Raw genomic sequence first — 18,333 nt, 5'->3', positions numbered from 1 at the left:
CTTGCCCTCTGAGTGAAACCTCCCGCCCGCACTGAAAAGTTCCAGTGTTGGAATTACCTCTCACTCCCTCCCTGTGTGCAGCTCTCCCAGGGCGCTGGGGTGGCCCAGAGGCTTTCGGCCCACACAAAGGCCTCTGACTCTGCCTCTCTGTGGTACAACACGGGCGCACCCTCCCGGGGCTTTGGAAGGAATCTCTCACCCACTATCTGCGCGCGCCGACTAGGAGATCAGGTAAAATGGCTGCCCCGCTTGTCTTTCTTTGTCTGGGTTTGGCGCGAGTGTTAGCTGTATTGCCCGGGTTGTCATAGGAACAGTTTTTCCTCGGCTTGGATCTCCGTGCCACAGCCTGGTTCAGCCATTTGTGCCACGGCCTGGATCTATTCACCCCCTTTGCCCGCCTTAGTTTCTATATTCTCAGTTTTCAGTGAAAACTGCCCTGTTTAGGTTAGTGAGGAAGGCGGAGCATTTCTTACTTTCTATTTCCTTCGGGGTTTGGTTATATATTTAGCCAATTTTTCGCTCGATCATACCTTTGGGTGTATTGTGAAACATCTGGAGGCTCCAAGGATAGGTTTTTCTGTTTCTGGTTGAAGAACTTGTTGAGTTTTGGGGGAGATTTATCGGTATCACTTCCTACCCCGCCATTACTCTGACGTCATCTCCTGATTTCTTTTTAATGACAAATATAGGCGTATTCCATGAACTATTATGGTTCAATGTGCCCAAGCTCTTGTACCAATCGAGCAGCTGCCTTAAGTTTCCCCTGAGAAAGGGGCCATTGGTCTACCCATACAGGATTTCCAAGTAATTGGGTCTGCACAATGCATTATTGGGGTAGCAGGAGCTACCAAGGCCCCTATGCTAAATTTTGATATTCTAACCCTTAGTGGGCAAAAATTCCTGGTCAAGCATCTGAGTACTAACTAAACTATTAGGACTGACAAGCAACACTCCTATATTTTTTAAAACATCTCTACCTCACAAATTAACTGGTAATCCAGGGAGCACATAAGGCTGAAAAAGTCCAGAATGACCTTCTTTATCTTTCCATTGTAAATAACTAGAGCTTTGTTCAGGGGATTTACTCTGCCCTATACCTTGTAATTCTGTGGTTGATGCATGAGTGGGCCAGGAAGGAGGCCAATGTAGCTTAGCAATAACAGATACATCAGCTCCAGTATCTAAAAGTCCTTTAAATTTACATCCTTGTATTATTAGTTCCATTTCAGGGCGTTCCTGACCTATTTTTCTAATCCAATAGGCAGCATCAGTGGAACCAAATCCTCAATTCTTTCAGGGTTTCTTTTGCAGGGTTTGGCCCTGTCTTAAAAGAGGTAAAAGGATTAATTGAGCAATTTTCATGTCAGGGGAAATAGTGATTATATTCCTCAGAGTGTGAGCCATTACTTTAATTTCCCCTGTATAACCTGAATCAATTACTCCAGGGAGAACAAAAAATTCTCTCATAGTTAAACTACTTTTGCCTAATAAGAGTCCTACTGTGTTACTGGGAAGTGGCCCAAAAATTCCAGTGGGTATGGCTTGAGGTCCCATTTCTGGAGTTAATACGAATTGGGAGGTGGGACTGAGGTCCAGTCCCGCACTGCCTGTTGCTGCCCAGGACAGTTGGGCAATGTTTGGCCTGCTGGAATCAGAATTTGCTGAGGAAACACCGGCATCGTCCCTATTGTTTGATGGGGCTGGGGAGGGCCCCACTGTCCATTTCCCTGAATCACTTGCCCTTCGGCAGTATATTTAGACTTACATTCATTTGCCCAATGTTTCCCTCTCCTACAGAGTGGGCAGAGGTCTGGAGTTTTAGGAACTGGCTGCCCACAAATAGGAGGCTGAGGCTGATATCCAGGGGGGTAGGGCAACTTTTAGCAAAATGTCCCACACCCCTGCATTGGAAACAAGGTCCATGAGCAGCAGTACTTTCCTGGCTTTCCTTTTTTCGTTTGTTTTGCCTTTTATCAAAATATTCTGGAATTCTTGCCTTAGCGTCTGTGGTAAAAGCAAGACCTTGCATGTGTGAAGTCCCAACATCGGCGCATATTCTGATATAGTCCTCTCTATCTCCCCTCTTGCGGTGAGGCCGAAGTGCAGCCTGACAAGCCGAATCGGCATTCTCATACGCTAACTGCTTTATTAGAATCTTTCCTACATTTTTATCCTCTACTATTCTTTCGACTGCTTGAATTAGCCATGAAAGAAATTCTTGAAATCGCTCGTCTGCGCTTTGTCTAATTTTACTAAATTCTTCCGTTTTTGCCCCTGGAGTAGGCGGGCATTTCCATGCCTTTGTGGCTATCTGATTAATTATATCATAAGTAGTTAATTGATACTCTAATTGAGTTGCCATATGGGCATACTGTCCTTCTCCAGTTAACATCTCTATAGTAAAAGCAACCTCCTCTTGCTGGTTTTACTTATCCTGCTCCACAGCCTTTTCATGAAAGTCTGACTTCCACAGCAAATAATCACCTCCAAGAGACAAGCACAAGCAATCGCCTTCCAGTCATTTGGCCGAAGAGCCTTTGCACTAATAGTATCTAATAAACCAAGTGTAAAAGGGGAAGTAGGCCCATACTGAGCACAAGCAAGTTTAAGTTCTTTCAGAGTTTTAAAATGTACAGGTTCATGTTCTCGCACTAATTTTCCTTCATCATTCTGTCTTTCTACAACAGGAAAACAGGTAAAGCCATTTATTGTTTCCCCTGTATTTCAAGCCTGGTCTATAGATAGTTGGAGTGGGGATTTTCCAGATTTTGAGCTATAGACTCTGGAATTAACCCGATAAGGGTACGGAGGAGAAGAGGGTTGAATGTAGGAAGGAGCAGAGGGTGGCAGAGACTTCGCAGTTAAGGCAGCCATAGCCACAAAATTTTTATCCGCCTGGTCATCCTCAGACTCCAAGTTGTTCTCATATTCACATTCCTCTGTGTCCGGCTCGCCCTGATACTCTTCAGACGTCGATTCATCCTCATATGGAAACATTTCTACAAAAAGGTCCCTTATTTTTTATCCTAGTATTCCCATAGTTATTTACTCCCAAATTATTACTATACTCTCCCCCCACACTGTACTTAAAAGCTCCACTCTAAAAGCTTTAACTCACTTTGTGTGCTCACTTCTGGGGGAGTTCCATTACATCTCCTCTTTCCCTTTTTCGATGGCCACACGTATGGGCGCCAATTGTCGCAGTCCAGCCACGACAAGTCTGTTACGGGGTCCTCGAACGGGAAAAGGTATGGAATTAAATAAATGATAGACAGAGAATTAAAGATATATACCATAAAGATGGGTTTGGGAGGACCACACGGCAAGCAGTCTCTACTGCTCCTAAGCAGATGCAACGACTGTCCCCAGAAGCACAACCATCTTTATTCAGGGAAAAAAACGTGATCTATTAGCAATTCAATTGTTTCCAAGACAACTCAAAGACAACCCCCACCATACCATTTAGATCTAACTTTACACCAATAAGAAACTAGCTTCCAGCCTCCTCCGGAGAACATTGGTGGGACAAGCAATAATCAGGTATAGCTCTTTGTTAACTGGGCAGGTGAGATGGGTGGTTAGGCCCAACACCTGTCACCTGGATATAAAAACACCCTCTATATATTTTGGTCCCCAACAAATATTTACATGGCAAATTCTGTATGTTTGTTCGCACAGAAAGAATTTCCAGCCTTAGGGTTTATCACAGGTCAGGATCCCTGCGATTACACTTAAATGAGCAGACAGGCACACACAGAGACACACACATAGGTTGCACCAACTTCTCCAACCCCACGTTATCCAAGAAGCTGATATAAATTAAACTTATTGTCAGCGATTTAGTGGAACTATTTAAATAATCCATTAATCTGCTTATCAGGAAAAATGTTCATTTCTAATGGTAGTACTTGTAGTCTGATTTATAAATATTGGTAGCTGAGAAGACTTTATGTTTATATATGTTTTAGTTTTTTGCATATGAGTTTGTTCTTTATTGCTATAATGCAAAAAATAATTATTTGTTTCTTGTTTTTACACTACTGAGAGCCATATTTTGGGGCATCAAGAAGGCCTAGATGGCAAATTTTTTTTTGTGACAGAGACAGAGAGAGGGTCAGATAGGGACAGACAGACAAGAAGGGAGAGAGAAGAGAAGCATCAATTCTTCATTGCGGCACCTTAGTTGTTCATTGATTGATTTCTCATATGTGCCTTGACCAGGGGGCTACAGCAGACCAAGTGACCCCCTGCTCAAGCCAGCGACCTTGGTCCCGAGCTGGTGAGCCTTGCTCAAACCAGATGAGCCAGTGCTGAAACCAACAACCTCAGGGTTTCAAACCTGGTTCCCAGTCTGACACTCTATCCACTGTGTCACCGCCTGGTCAGGCTAATGGCAATTTAACAGACATTAGAAGTAGACAAATTTGTTCGAAAAGAAGACTTCATATTCAGGAAAAGCAGTGGTATATTTTAGATATATTCCCTACATCATGTCAGCACACAGCTGACACAGTTATCTGAACTAGAGTGAGAACACAAATTACATGCGTCACGACACAGGAAATCCTGTATTTCATTTTAGACAGTAGAATTGACTTCTTCCTTTTTGAAACCTTTCACTAGTGTAAACTCACATCAAACACATGAGTCTTTCATACGAGACTGAGGCATCCGGGCTGACTTACGGCAGATAGGAATCACTGGCTAAAAGGAATGTTGTCAGTTGTCAGCATCGGGGAGAGATCAGATTGGCCATGACGCAGTTATTTCAAACACTCTGCTTCCCTAGCTTTCTACTGATCAGCAGGGCAGCACAGTCATGGTTTGGCAGTTTATTTAGCGTGAGGAGGTGATGCTTGAATAAGGGCTGCACAGGGGCAGGTGGAGCAGCGTATGGGAAGAGATAGTGGTAGCTGACATGTTTGCTGTTAGGTTTGCTTCACGATTTACACACCTGTTTAAATGAAACTTCTCCTATTAGAAGAATTGGCTTTTTTTTTTTTTTTTTTTTTGTAGATGAAGTTTGCAGGTTTTTAGAGAGAAGTATTCACTATTAAGTTACTAGAGGGAAAAATTAGAGGGAATGTTGAACTGGATGGTGGGTATTACTCACCCCACTAAATGTTAGTTAGCTTTTTACACAGGATGCCACTCCTAATCCCAGTGTGTGACCCTGGCAGATGAGGCTGGTTGTGAATTACCTCCCTTCACTCTCTCAATTGGGAAAACAGCTCAGAGTACATATCATTTGAAAGTGACTTGATTTGGGGATACAATATATATTTATATTGAGAAAACAAATACCCTATTCTTCTGTAAAATATTATACCCCAAGCTTATAAATCCTACAGAAAGCATGTCCACTCATTTCCAAAAAAAACTCATGCCCCTTTGCATGGTGACCTTATGCAGGCCCTGAATTCAGCTCAGGTCGGTATGAGGGATGAGTCTAGACTGGCTGGCATCTCTAAATTCCTTCACTTTTTCATTGCAGTTACTTCAGGATGGTGATTTGGAGAAACTTGAGGAAGTTATGGAAAAACACCCATGTGCCTTTCCTGCCTGGATTGGGCCCTTTCAAGCATTTTTCTTCATCTATGACCCAGACTATGCCAAGACATTTCTGAACAGAACAGGTAAGGAAAGGAATGACTCTCAGGAACCTCATTTCCTAGGGGTGACATGCACAACCCACAGGCACGGCTCTAAAGGAATTCTGAAGCGAAGACGGGTCTTTGAGACACTGGAGGAGGTGTGAAGAGGCTTCCCTTCAGTCCTGAAGGGAATTTCCCCCCACACACACCTGTCTAGTTCAGTCCTCTATGGCCCTTTTAGGTCACTGTATCTTTTTTTTTTTTAATATATATTTTTTTTATTGATTGATTTTTTAGAGAGAGAGGAGTGAGAGAGAGAGACAGAGAGAGAGAGACAGAGAGAGAAGGGGGAGGAGCAGGAAGCATCAACTCCCATATGTGCCTTGACCAGGCAAGCCCAAGTTTTCGAACCGGCGACCTCAGTGTTCCAGGTTGACGCTTTATCCCACTGCACCACCACAGGTCAGGCCTAGGTCACTGTATCTTAAAGCCCATTGGCACCACCAGATCACCAGGCCCTTTCTTTGCCTCTTTTGTTTTGTGAGTGCAGGGTCAGTGACACTCCCCACGCCAGCCCCTTTCCTGAGTGGAGTCTTCAGAGGGATTCAGAAGTAGCTGTGCCTGTGTGGGTTCAGTGTGTAACCTGAAGACTAGATCATTCCTTTACCCAGTCTGACCTCTTCACTGTGGCCCAAATTATGTTTTTGTCTTTTGCACACTTCTCACCTGAGCTTCCATTTGGGGATTGAGTTCTGTGACTCCCCATCAAATCTTTGTCAAGGCTTCCATGGTACATTATCTCATAGCACAAATTAAAATGTCCAGTTTTAACTCTATCAACTTTGTAAATTAAGGTCTGATTCTCAAATCTTTTTAAAATTTAACTTATTGAGGTGACATTGGTTCATAAAACTACAAAAGTTTCATCTGTACCGTTCTATGACAAATCAACCGTATTTTATATTGTGTGTTCGCCACCCAAGTCAAGTCTCCATCCTCACCATTTACCCCCTTACCCTTTCCTGCCTCTGCCCATCCCCCTTTCCCTCCTGTAATCACCATGCTGTTGTCTGTGTCTATAAGTTTTCTTTTTCTTTGCTTCTAAATTCTGGCTATTGTAAATAAAGCTGCAATGATCATAGGGGTATATTTTTTCAAATTAGTGTTTTAGGTTTGGGGGGGATATATTCCCAGAAGTCAGATCACAAGGTCAAAATGCAGTTCTATTCTAAGTTATTTGAGGTAACTCCATACTGCTTTCCACAGTGGCTGCATGAATCTGCATTCCCACCAACAGTGCACAAGGGTTCCTGCTACTTCCCCACCCTCATCAACAGCTGTTTTTGGTTGATTTTTTTCAGGACAGCCATACTCACACTGAAAGGCATGATGTGATATCTCACTGTTTTGGTTTTTTTGTTTTGTTTTGCTTTGCTTTTGTATTTTTCCGAAGTTAGAAGTGGGGAGGCAGTCAGACAGACTCTCGCATGTGCCTGACCAGGATCCACCTAGCATGCCCACCAGGGGGCGATGCTCTGTTGCAGTCAGAGCCATTCTAGTGCCTGAGGCGGAGGCCATGGAGCCATCCTCAGCGCCCAGGCCAACTTTGCTCCAATGGAGCCTTGGCTACTGGAGGGGAAGAGATAGATAGAGAGGAAGGAGAGGGAAAGGGTGGAGAAGCAGAGAGCTGCTTCTCCTGTGTGCCCTGACCAGGAATCGAACCCAGGACTTCCACACGCCAGGCTGATGCTCTACCACTGAGCCAACCTGGCCCGGGCCTGGTTTTGTTTTTGTTTTTTTAGGTTAGAGGAGGGGATAGTGAGGCAGACTCCTGTATATGCCCCAACCAGGATCCACCTGGCAATCCCATCTGGGGCTAATGCTTGAGTTCAGAGCTATTTTTAGCACCTGAGGCCAACACTCTCAGACCAATAGAGCCATCATCAGCACACTGGAACCAATTAAGCTACTGGCTATGGGAGGGGAAGAGGGAGAAAAGAAGGTTAAGAAGGGGAGAGAAGCAGATGGCCACTTTTCTTGTGTGCCTTCATTGGAAATTAAACCTGGGACATCCATATGCTGGGCAAACACTCTATCCCTGATCCACCAACCAGGGCCTCATTGTTGTTTTAATTTGCATTTCTATGATGACTAGTGACATTGAGCATCTTTTCATATGTTATGTTGGCCACCTGTATGTCCTCTTTGGAGATGTGTCTATTCTGGTCCTTTGCCCATTTCTTAATTGGATTATTTTTGGTGTTGATTTTAATGAGTTCCTTATAAATTTTGGATATAACCTCTTAAATGCATCAATGAATCTGCTCTTCCTTTCAGTCATTTGTCTTTTCATTTTGTTGATGGTTTCCTTTGCTATGCAAAAACATTTTAGTTGGATGTAATCCCATTTGTTTATCTTGTGTTTTCCTTGCCCAATGTGATATATTAGAAAACAATATGGTTCCAAAAAGTGAGATATTTTTGCTATGTTTTCTTCTACAATTATTATGCTTATATATCTAATATTTAAGTCTTTAATCCATTTTGAGTGTATTCTTTTTTTGTGGTATAATAAGGTGGTCTAGTTTTGTTTTTGATTTTTTGCATGTCTCTGTCCAATTTTTCCAGCACCATTTATTGAATAGACTGTCTTTACATCATTGTATGTTTTTGCCTCCTTTGTCAAATATTAATTGGCTCTGAAAAGCATGGGTTTACTTCTTGGCTCTTTCTTCTGTTCCATTGATCTATATGTCTGTTTTTATGCCAGTATCATGTTCTTTTGATTACTATGGCCTTGGAGTATAGTTTGATATCAGGTAGCAAGATTTCTCCAAACTTTATTCTTCTTTCTCAAGATTGCTGCAGGTATTCAGAGTCTTTTGTGGTTTCATAAAAATTTTTGGAATATTTGTTTTACTTTTGTGAAATATGCCCTTGTTACCTTGATAAGAGTTGTGTTGACTCTATAAATTGCTTTGGGTTAATATGGGCATTATAATGATGTTCATTCTTTCTATCCATGAACACAATATATGCATTCACTCCACTTAATTGTATCTTGTTCATTTATTTCCTCAGTGACATAAAATTTTTTGAGTACAGGTCATTTACATCTTATTCCTAAATATTTCATTATTTTTGAAGTAATTGTGAATGGTATTTCATTAGTTTCTGTTTCTGATAGTTCATTGTTAGTGTATAAAAATGCAAATGATTTCTGGATGTTTAGTTTGTATCTTGCTACTTTACTAAATCCATTTATCAGGGGTTTTTTTGTTTGTTTGTTTGTTTGTTTTTTGTATTTTTCTGAAGCTGGAAACGGGGAGAGACAGTCAGACTCCCGCATGCGCCCGACCGGGATCCACCCGGCACGCCCACCAGGGGCGACGCTCTGCCCACCAGGGGGCGATGCTCTGCCCCTCAGGGGCGTCGCTCTGCCAAGACCAGAGCCACTCCAGCGCCTGGGGCAGAGGCCAAGGAGCCATCCCCAACGCCCGGGCCATCTTTGCTCCAGTGGAGCCTTGGCTGCGGGAGGGGAAGAGAGAGACAGAGAGGAAGGGGGGGGTGGAGAAGCAAATGGGCGCCTCTCCTATGTGCCCTGGCCGGGAATTGAACCCGGTCCCCCGCACACCAGGCCGACGCTCTACCGCTGAGCCAACCGGCAAGGTCCAATCCATTTATCAGTTTTATTGTTTTCTTGGTGGAGACTGTGGTTCTCAATATTCAGTATCATGTAATTTTCAAGTAATGACAGTTTTACTTCTTTCTTTTTAATTTAAATGTCTTTTATTTCTATTTCTTGTCAGATTCCTATGGCAAAACTTCCAATACTATGTTGCCTAAGAGTAGTGATAGCAGACATCCTTGTCTTCTTCCTGATCTTAAAGGAAACACTTGTAATTTTTGCCCACTGAGTATGATATTGGCTGTGGGTTTGTCATATATGGCTTTATTATGTTGAAGTATGTTTCCTTTATTTTCACTTTGCTGAGAGTTATTATCATAAATAGGTACAGAATTTTATCAAATACTTTCCTACATTCATTGATATGGTCATATCATTTTTATCCTTCATTTTGTTTATGTGATATATCATGTTAATTGATTTGCAGATATTGTACCAACCTTGCATCACTTGATCATGGTGTATGACCTTTTGTAGTGCTGGATCAGGTTGGTAATATTTTGTTTTGGATTTCAGCATCTATGTTCATCAGAAATATTAGCATATAATTTTCATCCTTTGCAGTGTCTTCATCTGGTTTAGAAATTGGGATAATTCTGGCCTTGTAAATTGAGCTTGGGAGTCTTCTCTACTCTTGAATTTTTGAAAGATTTTGAGTAGGATAAGTGTTAGTTCTTTGAGTGTTTGCTAAAATTCACCTGGGAAGCCATCCAATCTAGGACTTTTGTTTGATTAGAGATTCTTTATTGCTACTTCAGTTTTACTAGTTGTACTCTTTATATTGAGATTCTCTGATTCTTCTTGATTCAGTTTTAGATGCTTGTGTGTTTCTAGGAATCTTCATCCAGTTTTTCCAGTTTGTTGGCATAGATTGTCAGATCTTTCTTCTGTGTGCCATTGTCTCTGTTACTCTTAGCAAAACCGAATAAAAGAAAACAGACTTTCCTGTGTTTCCCATTTCCCCAGTTCTCTCAGAACTGGGGAAATGGGTCATGTTCACCTCTTAAAAGACAAGAGCTGTAAAACAGCTCCACGTTACGGTTAACGAGAACCTCAACAGGCATTTGTACCTTGCTTTTTTATGTCTCCCCAACTTCTGTTGTAATAAATAGTTTCCTCCTCATAAAGTATATAACATGTTGTCCCAAATCCTGTTCTCAAAACTTTCTAACCTGTGGTAATCTCTGTGTCTGATGTAAGAAGTGGAAACAGGGAAAGAATCTGGGTTTGTGTGCATGTCCGCCTCATAGAGCTTGCTGTTCTCTTAATCCTGAACCAAGACTTGTGCTATCCCCCACAATGCCCACAACTGCCAAGGGCTGCAGCAAATGACCTCTGGGCTCCCTTTTGCTGACTGTTTGTGGTTAATGCAGGCAAATAAGAGAACCTCCACCAACTGTGATAATGTTGTGTTTTGTTTCCTTTGCTTGACTCTGCAGATCCCAAGTCCAACCTCTTTTACAAGTTCTTGATTCCAGTTATTGGTATGTATGTGCAAATGAGAGGGGAGTCCAACTTTCTTTCTAGGAGAGCCTTTTCTATAGTAGAACATTACAAAGAAACACAAATCAGAGTTAAAATAATTAAGCCTATGGTAGACATACACTGCAGTTTTTCTGGAGAGAAGACCAAGAGGAATGCTAAGCATAACACAGCACAAATTCTTAAGAACCCTCATTGTCCATTTCTCTCTCAAGGTAGGATATGTGTGTATTTGTCTCATCTCTGTCTTTAAAATTTCAGCATTGCCATTCATATTCTTTATTTTGTTCTTACCTCATTTTCTTTGCTCTTTCCCTTCATTTTTGGAATTCCTCTATTTCCATATGGAAATCAGTAAAATTTTGCCCCAGAGTACAGCTTGGAAATAGTCCATGGACACATAAATTAAGGCTGTTAGTCACATATTGGTATTTACATTAGACAATGGAGGAATTAAATGAAAGAATATAGGTTTGGGGTTTATAACTACTTGTATTTGAATTCTTCCCCACTCTAAGTTGTTGAGGGTGGCCTTGGGGAAGTTAATTAATCTCTTTAAGCCTCTGTTTTGTCATCTTTGAAAGGAGGAAGAGAGTTATATTTCTAGACTGTTGTGAGGATTACATGAAACACATCATTTCAGTGCTGAGTGCAATGGTTGGCACTGTACAAGTGCCCAGCCATGCATTGCAAGCCTGGTATGTAAGCCCTCCATGATTGAAGGCAAATTATATATTGATGAGCTTAAGGTTCTTTTAAAAACAAATCATTAATGATCTCCTTGGTAACAGAAGGTTGGAGCCATTACCCTTGATGAATGTTTCCAATTTGTAACATTTGTGACTGGAAGCACAGAGTAGGGCTCCAGGAGGGGATATGTGGGGACATAATGGACATTCTTGTCTAGTGCCTTGTGAATTCTGTGTTGCGGTTTAGTTCATGGATTAGTTTAGAATGAGATAAGATGAATATTTGCTGTATTTCGACTGTCAGCTAGAGACCAAGCCGGGTGCCTTATATATACACCTTGACTTAGTCTGTACAATGACACAGTGAAGTAGATACTTATCACACTTGATCATTGAGGAAACCAAGCCTCAAGAAGTTTAAGTGACTTACTCAATTATTACACAGGAAGTAACTGATAATTTCAGGGTAAGCTCTCTCATAAGGCTATCTAAAGTGGGTTTTTTCAGACAATACTAAATACATTCATCCCAGATGTAAGCATCAAAACTCTCCTTGATCTTAATATATGAGCACTACTTTCTTATTCCCCTATGTCATGACTGTGTCGCAGTCACTCCAGGGTGTCTGTTTCTACCTCTCTTTTATCATCTCATATAATCAAATGCTTTTGGGCCTCTTATTTTTTAAGGAGAAGGACTACTGAGTCTAAATGGACCCAAGTGGTTCCAGCACCGACGCCTAATAACTCCCATGTTCCATTTTAATATCTTGAAATCCTACATCAATGTGATGGCCCAGTCTGTGAATGTAATGCTGGTAAGTGAAGGGATAAAATATTCTGATGTGTTGCAAAATACTTCCAACAGTGAATGGATCATACATATGTTTAGTAGGTAGTGAAAGTCAAACAGGGATCATTTCTAGAAATTAACTAATGTACAAATACCTAAGCTATAGGTATCTATGTGAGCCTTCACTATGTGTTTTGGGGGGTGATAAAAATGATGAAGATCTGGTTGTCTTATTTTTTTTTAATTTTTTTTATTTATTCATTTTAGAGAGGAGAGGGAGAGACAGAGAGAGAAAGAGAGAGAGAGAGAGGAGAGACAGAGAGAGAGAAGGGGGGGAGGAGCTGGAAGCATCAACTCCCCTATGTGCCTTGACCAGGCAAGCCCAGGGTTTCGAACCGGTGACCTCAGCATTTCCAGGTCGACGCTTTATCCACTGCGCCACCACAGGTCAGGCCAGAAGATCTGGTTGTCTTAGATATACTTTGTGACCCTATGGCAGTAAATCCAAGAAGTAAGATTCAAATGGTAAATGTTATATGTGAGGTAAGGAAACCTGGAGCAGCTTTCATAGATTCAGATTCAGAGGAGACTCAAATCATGAAATCTAAGCTGGACTTGAATGTGTGGATAATATGGATGAAGAAATTTAGGCAGATTGAGTTAGCATGAAGAAAGGTTTGAAGGTTGAAATGGATTTGCTGATGGCCTTAAATGACCTGGCTAATGAAAAGTGTCTACATTAAAGTTGCAGATGTGAGCTTCCTCATGTAGATAATGGAGGATCATTAGGAGCCAACCACTCTTCCAAAGGGGCAGGAGAAGCTTGCAGAGAAATATCCCCAGAGGCAGTACCTGATTTATAAACATGTTCTATTCTAAAATTCCACTTGTAAATGATAAGTTTTTTATTTTATTTTATTATTATTTTGTGCAGAGACAGAGAGAGTCAGAGAGAGAGAGAGACAGTTAAGGACAGATAGACAGGAAGGGAGAGAGATGAGAAACATCAATTCTTCGTTGCGGTTCCTTAGTTGTTCATTGAATAATTTCTTATATGTACCTTGACGGTGGGGCTACAGCAGACCGAGTGACCCCTTGCTCAAATCAGCAACCTTGGGCTCAAGCTGGTGAGCCCTGCTCAAACCAGATGAACCTACGCTCAAGCTGGCTACATCGCAGTCTCGAACTGGGTCCTCCACATCCCAGTCTGACGCTCTATCCACTGCACCACCACCTGGTCAAGCCATGATAAGTTTTAAATGGTTCATATTTAAAAATCAAACAAGTAATGCACTAATACAGTTTAGTTATAAACACTTCCAGCACTACAAACAAAGCCAAAGTTTTTTTTCCAACTTTATCTGCAAGCCTATCCTTTCCCCAAGAGAGAATTCTCACTGACTGGTTGGGTTCTCAACCAGGCTCAGAGAGGCGATTTTAACCTCAAGTCTGCTGCTACTCCGTTAAAGTAAGTACTGGTGCGAGTCATGGAGGCAGAGAGCTTGCGGTGCAGGTTAGAGTGAAAGGGGGCATGCTCTTCTGATTGTGGAGCTGTGCAGCTTTACATACAGTTGCCTATCAGCCAGTGGTGCTATTTGAGTTTATCATCATGTCAATAAACCATTTCTGTCTCCCTCACTTCTCGGTCCCACATTTCCCTGAGATTCCCCTCACAGCTCTTCCCACTGCTGAATTGTGCCAAAGTGCCTGCAGCTTTAAGCTTCCTTCCCCTTTGCTCTCATTTCTTCTAAACTCAGTTTTATACTCAGTAATACTTACATAATTCAGGATGAAAGCAATTGAATAAATGGTTGACACTTTAAAAACATCTCTTTGACTTTTAATTCACGGCCTCCAAATCCTTAGCACCTAGCTATGTTGGCAGAGGTGCTCAACAAATGTCAGTGATCTGAACTGAAACATTTGGATTCATTTGTATTTTTATTCTTAATGTTCCAAGTTTATTTTAAGTGTAGTTACGATGGTTGAGAGTAGTGATTGGGTAGGGTGTCTAACAGTTTGGGAACTGAATATGGAGAAAGCCTTAGTGACACCTCAAGTAATTATGGGTTTTGTATCAGATTATCTATTTTTCTGGAACTCTGATCTGTTTTAAAGCAGTTATGGTAATAACTAAAAGGTCAACAATACTTAATTGAGTCATTTACTGGGTACCTGGTTTGCTCTATGCTCTTTGTCTAACAGTTGGGTGCATTTCTTCCCTTTCTGATGCCTAGTAAACATTTGATTTATTTGCTTGCACACATTTTGGCTGCTGTTAACTCAGGATTTTCTCCCCAACATCATAAGGGCAGGGTCAAGGAAACCTCACTAAAGACACTTCGATGGTGATGTTGTTGATCTTGACTTCCTGTGCAGGGTAAATGGGAGCAGATTTGCAGCACTCAGGATACACCTATGGAGGTCTCTGAGGACACCACCTTGATGAGCCTGGACACACTCATGAAATGTATTTTTAGCCGGGAGACCAATTGTCAGATAAACAGGTCAGTGACAGGAGGGCAAAAAATGCTTTATTTTTTTTGTGTTATCTATGTCACTTATTGACATATTATCCCCACTTCTCTCTAGCACCCATGATCATTACGTAAAAATGTTGTCTGAAGCCGTCAAAATAATTATTTCCCGCGCATACAGTTTCTTATTTCATCATGACATAATTTTCAAGTTGAGCCCTGCAGGCCGCCGCTTACAGAAGATAAGCAACAATCTGAATCAGTATGGAGGTATTTCTTGGGTTTGGGTTGCCAGAATGCATACATTGTCTTAACTGTATTGTATCTGTGTAGAAGAGTAAGCCTCAATGTGAAGGAGAAAGAATTATTGTTCTTAGTGGAGCTTTTATATAGACACTGGTCAAATGAAATGCAAGTTCTTTGAAGAGTCTGCTACATACATAGTAGTGGTCTTATGAGAAGTGTTCAACATATATAATTTTTATTATACATAATTTTACTAGTACAAATGTAAAATAAGAGGGTACTTAATATTTCTTTTTTGTGACAGAGATAGAGAGAGACAAAAAGAGGAACAGATAGGAAAAGAACAGACAGACAGGAAGGGAGAGAGATGAGAAACATCAGTTCTTCGTTGTGGCATCTTAGCTGTTCATTGATTGCTTTCTCATATGTGCCTTGACTCATATGGGCTACAGCAGACTGAGTGGCCCCTTGCTCAAGCCAGCAACCTTGGGCTCAAGCTTGTGAGCCTTGCTCAAACCATATGAGTCTGTGCTCAAGACGGTGACCCTGGGGTTTCGAACCTGGATCCTCCATGTCCTAGTCTGACGTTCTATCCACTGCACCACCACCTGGTCAGGCAATACTTAATATTTCAAAGCATAAATGTCATTTGGCTTTTCATACCATGATTGCAGTAATAATGACAACTGAAAAATATTCATACTAAATAAAAATGACTAGGGAATAGAGTAAATGTGGGCATACACTCAAAAAAAGGAGGAAATGAAATGGAGAGTTGTCCAATGGCTATAAAGTTTTAGTTATACATGATGAATAAGTTCTAGTAGGCTGCTCTACAACATAGTGCCTACAGTTAACAACGTTGTATTGGACACTTAAAAATGTGTTATATAAGTAATTCTCAGGTTGAGTGCCCTTACCAGAACAACAAAATAAATAAATTTAAAGTAGAAACTTTTGGTTCAGAAATAAATATTTTTAATAAAATATAAATGTAAAAGTTGAAATAGATTAAGCTTTCTAACTAATTAAACATTACTTCTAATGAACCACAAATTAGAGAATGTTTATTAATTGGTTAGTTAATCCCCCTTTTGCTCCACTACTTAGTATTGGTATGACATTGGACAAATTACTAAATAGCTTTATCTTATTTTCATCTGTAAAACAGGGATAAAAAAGCACCCAACTCATAAGTTTGCGGTAATGATTAATATCTTAATGTATGTAAAACACTTCAAATAGTTTTTGTAACTGAATAAATGTTAAATATAAAATATCTTTGCCCTCTAGGAAATTTGCAAGACACACTTATGCATGCACACCCACACACACATATATATATACACACACACACACACATACACACACACACACATGAGCATAGGTATTGCTAAGAGGACACAGATAAGCAGATAGAAGCAATTTAAGAAGTGATATCAGGGCAGTGGTGGAGTAAGACATTACCTTCATCTCTTCCCTTGAACTTCTACAATTTGAACAGCTATACCTCAGCAAAAGAACTTTAGCTGAGTGCACAAAGACAACTGAAATGACTGTGCATTGAAACATCTAAAGGTGGACATAGAGGGCCCGGGGGTGCAAAAGTTAAAGACACAACCCCATAACATAGCTCTAGAGTGATGAGAAACTAGTGTGTCTGCATTTCCTCTAGCCCAGAGGAGCCAAGAGATTTGGGAGGCACTCTCAGAAGTTGAAAACCAGAGTAGTAGCTAAGTGCAGGGACAAGGCAGAACCAGGGGTACTGCTGGCACTCCCATGATCAGCCTATAGCCCACATTAGAGACAGAGAAAGGAAATCACAAGCTGCTGTGAACCCCCAACCTCCCAGATACTGCCCCTCTTTGTTCTTAGTGTCAGGGTGCAGAGAATACCTTAGAACTACCTCTGCAGAACCATTGTTTCCTCTGAAGAATAAGAATACTCTTTGCCTCGTTACCAGTCTGTCAGGAGACAGGGAAGAACATGCAGCATCTGAGATTGCCACTACAGTACTGGGAAAAAGAAACAAGAAGGCAATAAAGCCTTCTCAGCTCACCCAGCCCCCATCACAGCTGCAGCATCACAGCAGAGGTCAGTCAGGGGATTTCACAAAGCTAAAATTTATAATCCAATGCCACCTACTGGAAAATGATGGTGATGATGATGATGATGATGATAATAATAATAATAAACCTCTTGTAAATACACAATTAAGAAAGAGCCATTCAAAAGTGTCTGCTAGATAGAGAAGGAATACATCAAATACCATGAATTACCTAGAAAAAATACAGTACAAAAAGGAAATGGAATCTCCAAAAAGCAATCTCAATCACATGGAAACTAGGGATTTGAATTACAGATAATTCAAAATTGATGTTCTAAAAATATTCAATGAGATATAAAAAAAACCACTGATAGACAATTTAATGCACTCAACAGACAAATTAATGAACAAACAAGTACTTTACCAAAGAGATTGAAACCTTAAAAAGAACCAAACAGAAATTCTGGAGATGAAGAATCTAATATGTGAACTGAAAAATGAACTTACAAGAATAGCTAACAGAACTGGCCAAAGAGAGGGTAGAATCAGTAACATCGAAGACAGGTAACTAGAGATGATGCAGTAGGAAATAAACAGGGACTCAAGAATCAAACAAAATAATGATAGAATCTACAAGAATTATCTGATTCCATCAGAAAGAGCAATATAAGAATAATAAGTGTGCCAGAAGAAGAGTGGAAAAAGAGAGTGGAAAGCCAGCCTATTCAAACAAATAATTGATGAGAACTTTCTAAACCTATAGTAAGAGTTACATTTTCAAATCTAAGAAGCAAACAGAACACCCAAAGAGAGCTTCTCCAAAGCACATTGCATTAAAACTTTCAAAATTTCACGACAAAGAAAGGATACTCAAGGCAGTCAGGGAAAAGACAAAAGTAACATATATGAAGTAATGTATGGCAGTTCCTCAAAAAATTAAGAATACAATTACTACTATATGACCCAGCAATCCCTCTCCTGTGTATCTGTCCCCAAAACTTGAAAACATTGGTACAGAAAGACACATGTACCCCCATGTTCATCAAAGCATTATTCACAGTGGCCAAAACATGGAAACGACCAAAGTGTCCCTCAATAGAGGATTGGATAAAGAAATTATGGAACGTATATATACAATGGAACTACTCAGCCATAAGAAATGATATCATAGTGACATTTATGAGAACATGGATTGACTTTGAGAACATTATGCTGAGTGAAATAAGTAAATCAGAAAAAGTTAAGAACTGTATGATTTCACACATAGGTGGGCTATAAAACTGAGACTTATGGACATAGATAAAAGTGAAGTGGTTTC

The 18,333-nt window shown here is 40.7% G+C and overlaps 1 protein-coding gene across 1 annotated transcript in view; it reads left to right on the top strand.

Annotated features, from left to right (window-relative positions):
* LOC136329071 (cytochrome P450 4X1-like) overlaps positions 1 to 18,333 on the top strand; it is a 59,679-nt gene that overhangs the window by 18,137 nt on the left and 23,209 nt on the right. Inside the window, exons 2-6 of the mRNA XM_066265019.1 lie at positions 5,495 to 5,636; positions 10,722 to 10,766; positions 12,143 to 12,270; positions 14,625 to 14,752; positions 14,838 to 14,992. Coding sequence (XP_066121116.1) covers positions 5,495 to 5,636; positions 10,722 to 10,766; positions 12,143 to 12,270; positions 14,625 to 14,752; positions 14,838 to 14,992 — 598 coding nt within the window. The remainder of the gene's footprint in view (positions 1 to 5,494; positions 5,637 to 10,721; positions 10,767 to 12,142; positions 12,271 to 14,624; positions 14,753 to 14,837; positions 14,993 to 18,333) is intronic.

The sequence above is a fragment of the Saccopteryx bilineata genome, chromosome 3, assembly GCF_036850765.1.
Source record: "Saccopteryx bilineata isolate mSacBil1 chromosome 3, mSacBil1_pri_phased_curated, whole genome shotgun sequence".
Lineage (NCBI taxonomy): Eukaryota > Metazoa > Chordata > Mammalia > Chiroptera > Emballonuridae > Saccopteryx > Saccopteryx bilineata.
The sequence above is the reverse complement of the archived record's forward strand: the minus strand, read 5'-3'. Positions and strand labels throughout refer to the sequence as shown.